At 41.7% G+C, this 12,626-nt stretch overlaps 1 protein-coding gene across 1 annotated transcript; it reads right to left on the bottom strand.

Annotated features, from left to right (window-relative positions):
- Positions 1 to 2,260: 2,260 nt before the first annotated feature.
- On the bottom strand, positions 2,261 to 11,445 carry vsnl1b (visinin-like 1b). The gene is made up of 4 exons (XM_070547070.1): positions 10,648 to 11,445; positions 9,002 to 9,168; positions 8,666 to 8,881; positions 2,261 to 4,210 (listed from the first exon to the last, which is right to left on the bottom strand). The coding sequence occupies exons 2-4, from the start codon at positions 9,161 to 9,163 to the stop codon at positions 4,013 to 4,015; spliced, it is 576 nt and encodes a 191-aa protein (XP_070403171.1). The 5' UTR covers positions 9,164 to 9,168; positions 10,648 to 11,445; the 3' UTR covers positions 2,261 to 4,012.
- Between the last annotated feature and the right edge of the window lie 1,181 nt (positions 11,446 to 12,626).

Below are 12,626 nucleotides of genomic sequence, written 5' to 3'. Positions count from 1 at the left end.
TGGTTCTCGTTTGGACAGATTTGGGCACCTTGGTTTTAAGTCAGAGCAAATCCTTGTAAAGTCAGCCATAGCTTATTTTTCTTACTGCAGTAATGCACTCCATTAAGTGTATGTTTGGGCTGTAAAGCAGAAATCCAGAGTTTAATCTCAGAGGACACCATCTAGAGCAGGGGTGTCAAACTCAAACTCACACGGGGCCGAAATGAAACTCTGGGACGGAGTCGAGGGCCAAACTTAATATTTTTTGAAAAAGTGACGGCAAATTTGCACATTTTCTTTATCAACATATATGCAATTTTGAACCTTTAAATTTGGAAACAAACTTATTTCTGCATTAACACTGAATGTGGAATAACCAAATTACACACGCGCAAGTCAATTACAAATAAAACACATCAGTGGTATTCATTACTTGTGGTATAATCAGCATTTTTAAAATCTATTCAGGATTTATGTTTTCTTGTTTATTCATTTTTCTTAATTTTTATTCTCCTTTTTTCTCCTGTAATAAGTGTCATCGCTGCTGTGACGTCTAGCTTTCCCCACTGAGGAACAAAAAAAGGGATTTTCTATTCTATTCATCTATCTGCAGCCTTTCCACTTCCTGTTTAATGTAGCTTAAATCTTTTCTCACGGGCCAACAACAAAATAAAAATATCATATTATCTTAAATGAAAATGCAACATCTCACCTGTTAACTTTCATGTTTTGGAGCAGAAAAAGAGCATAAAACCAACATATTTAAAGCTCGGTTTGTTCCACTGGTTTACTGTGATGCTCACCTGTTCCAGCCAGATTGCATCATGGGGTTGATCTGAGCTGAGGAGGGGACTCCTGTTGTTTTGTTCATCTTCATCATAATAATGACAACATTAGATGACAACAGGTGCTCAAATAGGTTTGTGCTGATGAACATGTCTGAGCAGCTTGACCACGTTGTTGTGTGTCGGGGAGGAAACACGACAGCAGCCACAGAGTCATGCTGGTTTGAGCGTGTCGCTGCTCGCTGGAGTTATATCAGCTCTGTCTGGACGTTAGTTGGAAAACTTTCTCTTTCAGTCGTGAACACATTAATGAGCGGCTAGAATCTCCGTTTCTGGGCTTCAACGTCAGAAAACGCGGGAACTCGGCGCTGAGTGAGAGGAGTGTAGTTTGTCTGTGACAGCGGAGCGCACACCGGCAGCAGGCGCTGGGAAAAACAGAAAGGAGGGGGCGCGTCGGCTCCGCGCTGATGCCGCAAAGCATCATGGGAGTTGAAGTCTTTGCGGTAAAATGGCCATTGGGCCAGTTTTAATATATTTTTTATATTTATCTCGCGGGCCACATAAAAATGCTCCGCGGGCCGCATATGGCCCGCGGGCCTTGAGTCTGACATATGTGATCTAGAGGCTATGTGTGTGTGTGTGTGTGTGTGTGTGTGTGTGTGTGTGTGCGTGCGCATGCGTGTGTGTGTGTGTGTGTGTGTGTGTGTGTGTGTGTGTGTGTGTGTGTATTATATATATGTCTCCAGCACGAGTTATGAATGGCAGAATTCCTTTTATTTTTCTGCTAAAGTGCTAAGTGATGGTGATGTAAATTATTAACAAATACTTTATACATTAAGCAATGTCAAATCTTGAAGATTGGACCCATTTTGAAATGGCAGCAACACACTTTTGTCTTGGCTTCATTCAAATGATGTCGCTCATCATTCCTGAAGGTTGTAATCTCCATTTCTGTGAACAGAGGCTGTTCCAGGGTCCATCAACAGTAGGTACGAGTCATTTTTATAGTTTTTAACCACAGAAAATGTGTGTTTAGATCTGCTTATATTAACTTAAGCAAAGATAAAATCTTAGAAATGCTTCGAAACACCAGGTTTATGAACAATCTATAAGTGTTATTGCTGCTGAAGCAGGGAGATGCTCTTCTATCTCAGATGAGACATTTTAGCCCTTTTGGATCCAAGATCTATGGTAGGGTTCCTTCTTGTTTCTTGCAGCTGCAGATGTGTTTGTCAAAACTCATTTAGCAATACATTTTAAGCTCTTTCTTTCTGTTGATTGTTTCAGACTGAGAGATCTTGGACTTCTGACAGATTAAATAACTGATGTCTTGGTATTCTCTATCAAAATAAAATATTTGTTAAAATAATACAAACACTTTTTTGTTTGTTTGTTTTGTTTTAAAAATGAATTTAACAAGAACGAATGGCCAAAAATCTAATTCCTTCAGTTGAGAGACCGGTCTTCACAGCCATTAACTCCACCTGCCAGTTAAGTTTCTTTTGAAAAAGCCTGTTGATGGTTTATTCATTTCAAACACTACAGAAATGATTTTGGGTGCAACACATGCCACATGTAAAAAAAGAATACAGTCACTTTTATAATGATTTTTTCTTCTTTCATTGACCTGATATAAACATTTACTAGACAAAAAATCTGACATGGTGACTGGATGTAAATTTATAAATAATTCAGAGACGTTGGATGTGAGGATTTGCTTTGTTTATGTTCCAGAGAAAACAACAAAAAACTTCTGCAACTTCCACTGCCGTAAGTGGACGACAAGCAGACTCTCGGTCCATGCTTGCGCAGCCTAAAAATGGGGGGTGCAGACTGTCGAAAGAGGATTTCTACAGTAGCCGAATCGCCGCCAATCAGTCGCCGTCTCACAGTGAAACACTCTTTCAAAAGCTTCATCATACCTCTCTAGAGGTTCCTGCATCTTTGAATGATCGCTGCAAACACATGGGTTTAGAAGATGAGACCTTTCCATAAAAAGTTTTGTCCTTAGAAAAAAGGTTCTACACAAAGGAATGCAGTGTGTCCAGTAAACATATATGAGGCTTTTATCTGTTCCCACGTTTTGCTGCAGTGGAAGTGGAGCCACCCTCACAAGGCCCCTAGCCGTGAGAGCGAGCTCCCTGCAACGGGGTCGAAAGCCGAGACTGTACTCATTTAGCAGTGCTCTTCTTTTCTGTAAACATGTTGATATGTACCGCATAAACCTTGATCACTTTTTTTGTTCCCCAAGCCTAAATCAAACACGCAGACTGAAAGGATACCAATTTCCGGAGTACCGCGCCTAATGACAGCTGTAATTTTTGGGTTAAGTGGCAGCGGTATGATGCGTTCAAAGGGAAGGATGTTCCATAAATATATTTCTGCTTATCCCAGAAGTCACTGAAGCAAAACATAGCACAGCATGTTTATGTGGAAAAAAGGCTCGGTTTGTGGAGTTTGAACCCACAACTGCGACCCAAACGTCTTTCGGAAACTCAACACGCCGACGCGGATCAGATGGAGGGAAGCATGCTCCCACGTTACTGGAGGTGAACGAATGACCTAATTAATGCGTCACATACTGTACAGCCCATGCAACAGTAATAAATGAATTTTCATAGGAGGGTTTCTCTTTTATAGCCACCTAAAGATGCAAAAAGGTAAGAGATTATATTTTCTGACACATAATATATGCATGCAAAGAACCTACTCTTCTCGGTTCCGTCGTGTGAAAACATCTGGAACAGACGGGAGCCTTTTCTATTCTCCAAGCGCTCAACAAGTCTGGATAGTAGAGACAGTTACAATTATCGTAGGAATTATTGATTTTGTTACTATAATGTAAAGCATACAGCAGTTGCAGCAGTGAACACTGAGGGGATCCTAAATACTGCAGAAACAAAACCGAATGCAGTGCTCCACTGATTTACAAGCTAGGGTTGAATGAGAATGTACAGGGTCACTGTGCACAAATCACATTGGCGAGTTCGGAAATAGAAACCTATGAGATCTTATAGCTATTTTCAAAATTATTCTGCATTTGACATTCTCATGCATACAACCACAAGAAGCGAGTCCATTGAAAAATAGTCCAAGCATTATTTAGTTGTTTTTTTTCTTTTCCTGTGGAAATGGCAGAGAACCTAATGAGACATTTAAACGTGTGCTGCTGTCCAGAGTGTGTGGATACAGACGGGAAAGGAGCGAGCTGTGTGTGTGTGTGTAGAGAGAGAGAAAGGTGGGGGGCTTCACTTCTGCATGTCACACTGCAGCAGGAGAACGATGGACGGGTCGCTCTTCGCCGCCTCCTTGAACTCCTCCAGCGAGATCTGGTCGTCGTTGTTTTTATCCATTTTGCTGAAGATCTTGTCTACCCTCTGCTCTGGTGTCAGGCCGTCTTCGTTCATCTTCATCATGATCACAGTGCCCACCATCTTGTAGATAGCCTGGGGGGGGGGGGGGGGGTGACGAGAAGTCAGCTGAGGAGGGTGTGTGTTTATAATCTAATACAGACAACAACCTGAGCCGCTTGACTGAATAGATCAATAAGATCGTGATTTCCAGCAAGAGGAATAAATTGTGGATCTCAGAATGGCACGACTATTCTATTCTTTGTGTTTTAAATCAATCAGGTCCAAAATTTAACATTACTGCTGTTAAAGTATTCACATCTACTCCTGATGTCTTTTAAGAACATTACAGCCAATACTTGGGGTATTTCTAACTTTGATACTTCAAATAAAACTACCGTGTGATGCTTCCACCCAGAAAAAATCATCTAAACCTTAAACGAGTTACGAAACGCTGACCTATCCCAAAACAATGCTTTTTTAAATATGTATTTTTGATGAAATAACAGCAAAAATAAATGTGACCTTCATTTAAGCTGCAATCTGGACTTTTATGATTCCATAAAAGTGATAGTCTTACTCTGTGCTGTGATGTAGGTAATAGATCAAAATTATTTCTGCTAAGCTCGCCTCCCACCCTGCCGCTCGGCATTAGCCAATAGCGTTAGACGTCCGCTTACATACAGATGCCAATCACAGAGCATGCACTTGTGTTTGAGGACCTACCTAGACTGGTGCAGAGTGTGAAGAATAATTGTAAACTGTTTTTGCTCTGTTGGCCAACTAGAGGTGTGCATTCATAAATGAGAGGTGTTGCTTCCAGCTGTAATCAGACAGGAAGAGGGGCTTTAAGTACAATACGTTTTTCAGCCTGATGCCCTCTGAGGTTTGCCCCGGAGTTCTGCTTTAAAGTGATGGTGTGTATTTTACCGGGCAGAGCATACCTAAATCATTGCAAGCAAGCAGTATTTTTGTGTTCAAGTAAGATCTTACCAACGGATGGCTATTAGGGTCAAACTTCCCTGGGAGTGCAATTTTCAAACGAGTACTTTGTCAGACTGTTCAGCCTCCAGCAAAACGACAAGTGCATCAGACTGCCTTTCATCACTGGCAACAAGCGAAGAGGTAAATATGTAAAACAACGTTCATAAATGGCAAAAGTTTTGTAACCGTTACAAATCAGTAAATGTGTTTTGTCCTCACAGGTTCCCGTACAAGGAAATATTGTGTCTACTATGGCGTCGCCCAGAGTTAGACCCGCTCTCATGTACTTCAAACCCGATTTTTATGGTTATATGTTACGAAGCCGCCAATATTTTTCAACCACTGGGCATCATTTCATTCATTTCAACAATGGTTTGATAGATATTATCACAAATAAATGGTGAAAACTACACATTGTCATGTTAATGAAAATGCTCTAATTCAGCCTCAACTAAATAAAGATTTTCTCATTTCATCTGAACTCTCATGCAGCCTCGCCCTCCCCTTCTACGTGGAATATATCTTCACTTCAAGTAATTTAGCTTAAATTTCTACCTCTAAATACGAGCACATCAAATTTTAGCACAACAAGCATGACACTGATTGAGTTTCAGCCATGTTTATGTTTGCTAATGTTATTTAGTTCAGGTTACTTTGTTGAAATAACCAGTTTTACATCCACTGGTTAGTTTCATTCAAATCAATTGAATGATTATTGTCCTTTGATTAACACAAACAGCTGTGAGATGCTCTCTCCGCCAGGTGTATTTTTTTTAGCTATGTCAGAACATTCTTTGTTTGTTGCTACTATCAAACTTGGAACATGTTACAGTTTAACTACTACGCATTTAGGCAGAGAAATTAAGTGCCGTAATCGGAGGGTTGCAGGTTTTGCGCCCTGCTCGGTCTGTCACAGTCATGTTCCTTGGGCAAGACTCTTCACTCTGGAAACTGGACTCTGACCCTGTTTTGATTCTTTTTGGACTGTCAGAACAGCCACAAAAAGTTATGGGCAAGAAGACCAATCTTCTCTCCTACGGACTAATGTGCGCAAAGAGCCTGATTCTTCTTCCATGGAAGAGAAAGAATGTGCTTTATTTGAAGTCTTGGATATCACTGATGACCAAAGGTGTGACCAAGTCACTGCTTTGCAAGTCACAAGTAAGTCACAAGTCCTTCCATTCAAGTCTCGAGTCAAGTCCAAGTCAAGTCCAAAGTCAATGATGTGGAAGTCCATGTCAAGTCCAAGTCCTTAACTTTGAATTTTCAAGTCATAATCAAGTCATCTGTCCAACTTCAATTTAATGACAATGATAATAAATAAACTCCAGAAATAAAGCTTCTTAAAGCTTCGTTTATTTGTTCGAACAAGCAGAAAGTGCAACTAAAACTGATTCTAAACAAAGAGCTGCTGCAGTTAGCCGTACAAGATCAAACCCAGAACCAAGAATGATTTTTGTCCATGTCGTGCCACTTTTGTGCTAAAATATCAAATATGCTCAAGTCAACAAGTCGATTCAAGTTGCAAGTCATTGGCGTTCAAGTCCAAGTCAAGTCGTAAGTCTTCATAGATTTTATCAAGTCAAGTCAGAAGTCATTAAAATAATAACTCGAGTCTGATTCGAGTCCAAGTCATGTGACTCGAGTTCACACCTCTGATGATGACAAACACTCTTCATCTTGAAAGGACACATTACATTATGAATGATAAACTGGAGGTCTTTGAACATATTTGGTAACCGTTAACCTTGTATTTGGAGAACTTGGACGAAGGAGAGGCACAAGATGTTTTGACATGACCCTAAGCTAGCAACATCTGGGATGTGGGAAGGTCATGGGTTGGGAGGCCATATTTGTTTCGTTTTTGCAATTTGTTCTTTATTGTGTTGCCCACAAATGTAAAACAGGCTGACTCTCTTATTGTGTTTAAATCTCACCTGAAAACTCACCTTTTTTCTCTGGTCTTTGATTGAAGCGGTTGGTTTTTAGTGTGACTTTTATAATGTTTCCACTGTATTATTTATTTCTTTTGTACACATTGTTATTGTACAGCACTTAGGTACACGTTGTTGTTTTTTATTAGTGCTTTATAAATAAATTGGATTTTTTTATTTTTTTTATTACTCATTTCTGTATTACTGTTTTTTCGTTTGGTCTAAAAAGGTAAAAATGAGGCAATATTATTCTCTGAAGGAATCCATACTTCATCTGTGCTTCACAACAAAAATAGGAGAAGACTCTTCACCCTTTGTCTGCTGGTAGTTGTTGGAAGGAACCGACAGAACTCAACCTCTGTCAGCCCCAGGGCTACATTGTGGCTGCAATATGGGTTAGTTTCAAAAACGGCGAGCCCGGTGTTCCTCAGTGTTCTATTTTAGGATCAGTGCTCTTCTGCTCATCTATATATGAAGAACCTGAAAGTTTTAAAGGCTTTTAGTTCTTTGTGTATATAGATGAAACCATCATATGCCTTTAATTATTTTATTGCTGTTATTGTTCTGAAAGCATCAAAAAATGTATGAATTCTGATACATTGGTACTCTGATACTCTGATACTTGGCATTGGTTTAGATTTCCATTTGAATTTGAAACCCGTTTTGAGAAAAAAGCCTGTATCTGCCAAAACTAACTTGTTTTGTCTTATTTAAATGACACATTTCTGTTGCACCTCCAACTGAATATCTTTAATCAAGATGGCTGACACCGATAATCATGACCACCCAAAAAGGCTCTGAGTTAGTTTTACAACTATTGAGGAAAACTTTGATACGGTTGTAGCTGATAATCTACACATCCACATACGTTAATTACTAACTGATCTTGTTAGATTGTGTCTAATTTGTTCAAGATTTGACGAAAACAGCAAATACTCCATATTTCCTTAGCCCAAAAATCTAGACAGACCGTAGCAGAAGCAGAAGGTACTTAAATCCTTTATTTAGAAAAAGGATGTTTTAGCATCTTCTTTGACAGTTTATGGCGGACTGCCCTGTTGGCTGACATCCGTAGCGGTGAGTACATCACATTGTTTGTTGTCCAACAGCGTGTGGAGACAGTTTGAAAGACAAGCGTGGATTCTGTCCCACGACTGAGCTCTGTCTATGGGTTGTGGCCAGACTGAATGTTCATATATACTGGATGGCTATAATTTCCTTACAAAGTAAAACATGGAAGTCGTTGGGTCTGATCTACTTTTTTTAATATTAACTTGAAGATTTGTTTGGTTTTCAAATGATACATGTAGTACATCCAGTGTGTAATCTGATCAGAGTTCCTACAACAAGACTGAAAACTGGAAACCTCCGATCTGACTGAAATAAAAGGCGTTATATTTCAGATACAGTCGCTGATGCGCGACACCACCAACATGTATCAGGTTCACTATATAGATTGTGGAGTCAGAAATAGAATCGTGTCATTCAATACAGCTGCAGTTTTGTCACCGTGAGGCTGTGTGTGATTTCACTGCACTGCAGGTGTGCAGCAAACTGATCGACAAAGAAAAAGAACCTAAACCCCAGCCTGTCCCCTGATGAGTGAAAGCTTAATGACTTGATAATCCCTCACCTCGATTATCTCCAGCATCTCCACTCTGGTGATTTTGCCGTCACCATCCAGGTCATACATGTTGAAGGCCCAGTTGAGTTTCTGCTCGAAGCTGCCGCGGGACGTGATGGAGAGGGCGCAGATGAACTCTCGGAAGTCGATGGTCCCGTCTCCGTTCTTGTCAAAGGTTCTGAAGGCATGCTGTGCAAACTTGGACGCATCGCCATACGGGAAGAACTGCAAAATGTGAAACACGTGCACTATAACTCAACCAGCTGTCTGTTGTGACAGGAGCTGTGTGACTGTCACAGAAAACACTGAGAGGGTGAGAAAGACAGTCAGCTGGCTCACACAAACCTTGACGTAAAGCTGCTGGAACTCCTCCAGATTCAGTCTGCCAGTAGGGCAGTCCTTCAGGAAGCCTTTGTACCACTGTTTCAGCTCGTGCTCGTTGAACTCCGTGTTCTTCACCAGATCCTCCATCACCTCGGGAGTCAGCTTGCTGTTTTGCTTTCCCATGATTCCTGTGGTGCAAGAACATGTCAATAATGCATTTCCCCATGCATTCAAACAGAAAAATAACATAAAACACAAATTTAGCATGCATTTCCCCTCCTCCTGCCTCCCTCCTGGTGTATTTCTGTGCAGCTTTCAGCCAGTTTGTTCCAGGCTCTGTCCCGTGCACTGACCTGGATCATCAGATCCAACTCATCAAATGTTCGATCACTGCTGTCCTGGAACCTGACCATGGCTACAAAGCCCACAGTTGTTTGTAAAGGAGACACAGCTGCAGTGAATCCACGGAGCACGCAGCAGGCCTCTGTAATCGGGATCAGAGGGGAATATGGCTTATAATAAATGAGTGGTTTGTGCCTTACAGCTAGTTTACTTTATCCACATAATGAAGGAACTCAAAGAGCATCCTCCAAAAAGTCTCACGTTCTTGTTTTACTGCCTCATGGTGTGGAAAATTACCTAAAAATAAGCTTTAAAAAAAAACAAGATCACTGAGAGGATGCAGAGCTCCAGAGCAGCGTTTGGTGCACATCTCTGCAGCAGTATGACAGCAGCAGGCTCCAGCTCTTGCAGCACTGCATTGGTTCGGGCCTTCCACAACAAGCTGCACAAATGTGTGGCTGCAGCCATAAAAACCCAGACCAAACCTTTTAATCTCCAACTGCTCCTGCGTTTTGTAAAATTCAAAAACAGCCTCCAAACGCATGATCGATCGTGACGGCAGCACAAAACTGGGGGGGTTCATGCCAAGCAGGGCTGCCGTGAATGACCTTGAGCAAAACATTTTGCAGGAAGACCACGAAACAGTTTGATGGAGCACTCAGGAGGAAAAAAACTGCGGCGAACGGAACCAGAAAAATCCGCCACGGATCGCACCGAGTATGACACTTTCAATAAAAGATTGTGCTTTATTCTTTACTCGTTTTCCTTCATTTTGGGGGCTTTACCGTTTCAGGCTTTGCTTTAGACGACAACAAATGAGTTAATGGTATTAAGGCTCGGCGCCTCCTGCGAGCAGAGGAGGAGACGCTGCTGCATTCCGATGGAAACGACGCAGTGAGAGGATTTTCTCCTTCCTGCATCCTGTGGCATCTTCAGCAGCGCGTCCAGGCGACTAGCACAGCAAACCCATCCCCATAAACCAACCATTCACTGAGACAAATCGTAAAATAGCACATTAGATTAAACTACCGAGAGCCAATTTTCTAATTACGGGTTTTAATTATCTTATTTTGCTTTTTAATCCATAACTGTCACACCGTATTTCTATTGTGTGGTTGATCCTAATAAAATGGCTTTTTTTTAGGTGCGCAGGTGCCACAGGCTTTTCCCCGTCCATTTACACACACACGCACACACACACGCGCGCGAGCGCACACACACACACAAAACAAATATGAACATCACACAACACAAACCCCTCCATTGCTGCATATGTTAATATTCACACAAACACGACATGCATTTTGCAGACAGCCGCCCCTTACCTTATTAAATCTGGTGATGTTCTAACAAAATTCAGCAGATCTCCCTCCTGCAATGTCCAGAACCCCCCTTACCGATGGAGACCCAAACGGGATTATTCTCAACGGCGTTCGCCTTGTTTGAAAGAGATAACACGATCAGCCCGCTGATGAAACGTCTGGACGCTAATTCCAGATGAGGCGCAGCAGGACCGAACCCACGGCCGAGGCTTGGTTTGGGTCTGAGACGCTTATGGGAGCGTGTGCATCAGCTCGCCTGCATGTGCGCCGCCGCTCCGTTTGGCTTCAGCTGGCTCCTGTCACGTTATCAGCGCATCCTCTATCCCGATGAGGATGGGGATGATGGCGGGGAAATGAACGGGTTGGTCCAGGTGAGCAGTGCGCAAGATGAGTTGGTTAATAAGGAATTAGATTGGACATCTGGGAAAAAGGCTCAATAAAAATAAATAAATGATCCCTTTAATGCAAGGGCCGTTTGGTTAAAAATGGTGGCAAACATAAAATGAACCAGTTTCCCTCCATCCACATTTTTCTTCCAAATATTATAAAAGCTATTTGTTAGAGTACTTAAGAGGGGAGTGAACGCCTCAATAAACAACAAATAAGGAGTTTATCTTAGTTTACAAAAAGCATTTGATGATATTGATCTAAACATCTTTGAAGTTGGAGAAGTATGGGATAAGAAGAAAAACACTTTCTAAGCTTAGGAAGATGCCAATGAACACGACACTGTGTGGAGTGCCACAGGGCCCCATATTTGGCCCCAAACATTTCAAGTAAATGACTTAACTTTGTCATTTTTACAGATGATACTCATCAATTTTGCTCTGGAAGAAACTTGTGTGTACTGTTGTGAACAGTAAAAATGGTAGATGGTCTATACTTATTTCACATCCAAGGATTTCAAAGTGCTTTAGGCTACACATTTTAGCCACAGCTGTCCTGGGGCACACTGACAGATGTGCGGCTGCAGTGCAGGCACCACCAGCCCTGCAACCCACCAGCAGCAGGAAAAGTGTCTTGCCCACTGCTGGCTGGTCTGATTGGGGATTTAAACTCTTCTTAAATTGCTTATTTGTACATTTCCTACAGACAATCTTTATTTCTTACATTTTCACAGGTTTTATGCTACTCTTTTAAAACACACATGATAAAGTGTGTATAGAAATGAAACTGTTCCGAATGTGATCTCCAATTTCCTCACTGACAGTTTAAATGTCAAAATTTGCATTTTTCTGCTAAAGCTGTAGCTAATTTTAATGAAAAAGACTAGAATGATCTTAATCTTTACAACCTTTAATGATATGTGCTTACTGTGAGACATGATACATGCTGACAAACCCAAGGAGCTTTGAAAGAAAAGCGTCTGGACTTTTTTGAGTTGCTTGAAGACGTTTCACCTCTCATCCGAGAGGCTTCTTCAGTTCTAAGGTCAAATGGTGGAGAGTCCCAGATTCAAACCCAATGGGAGTTTCCCCCCGAAGAGGGAACAAAAGACCCCCTGATGATCTTCTACATAAACACACGAGCCAAGGTGTGAGGGTGGGTGTGGGTCCTATTCAGCCAGAGTTTCGGGTGAGCTCATTGTGAAACCTGGCCCCTCCCTATCATGTGAATTCCTGAGGTCAGATGGCTCAGGATATGCGTGGGCGTTGAGGCATCTGGGAAGGGATCTCAAAAATGGATTATAGATGCAGACAGTTGGTGTCGTAAACCATCGCCTCTGTTCAAAGATGGTTGCTCACAGTGGAAATAAATGGCTTCCTTTACTCCTCTTTCAAACCATCTGTCCTCTCTGTCCAAAATGTGAACGATGGAATCACATTTTGGAATTGTCTGGGCTTGACGGAACCTGTGACACGGTCAAAATGGCGGTGGTGGCCACCTCCCATTTGGCCTCAAAAAAGTGATATTGGAGCCTATTAAATGTCCAGTATATATGTTGATGATCTGACCTCAGGAATTCACATGATAGGGTGGGG

Source organism: Nothobranchius furzeri, chromosome 18, assembly GCF_043380555.1.
Source record: "Nothobranchius furzeri strain GRZ-AD chromosome 18, NfurGRZ-RIMD1, whole genome shotgun sequence".
NCBI lineage: Eukaryota > Metazoa > Chordata > Actinopteri > Cyprinodontiformes > Nothobranchiidae > Nothobranchius > Nothobranchius furzeri.
This window is presented reverse-complemented; position numbering and strand designations above follow the sequence as displayed.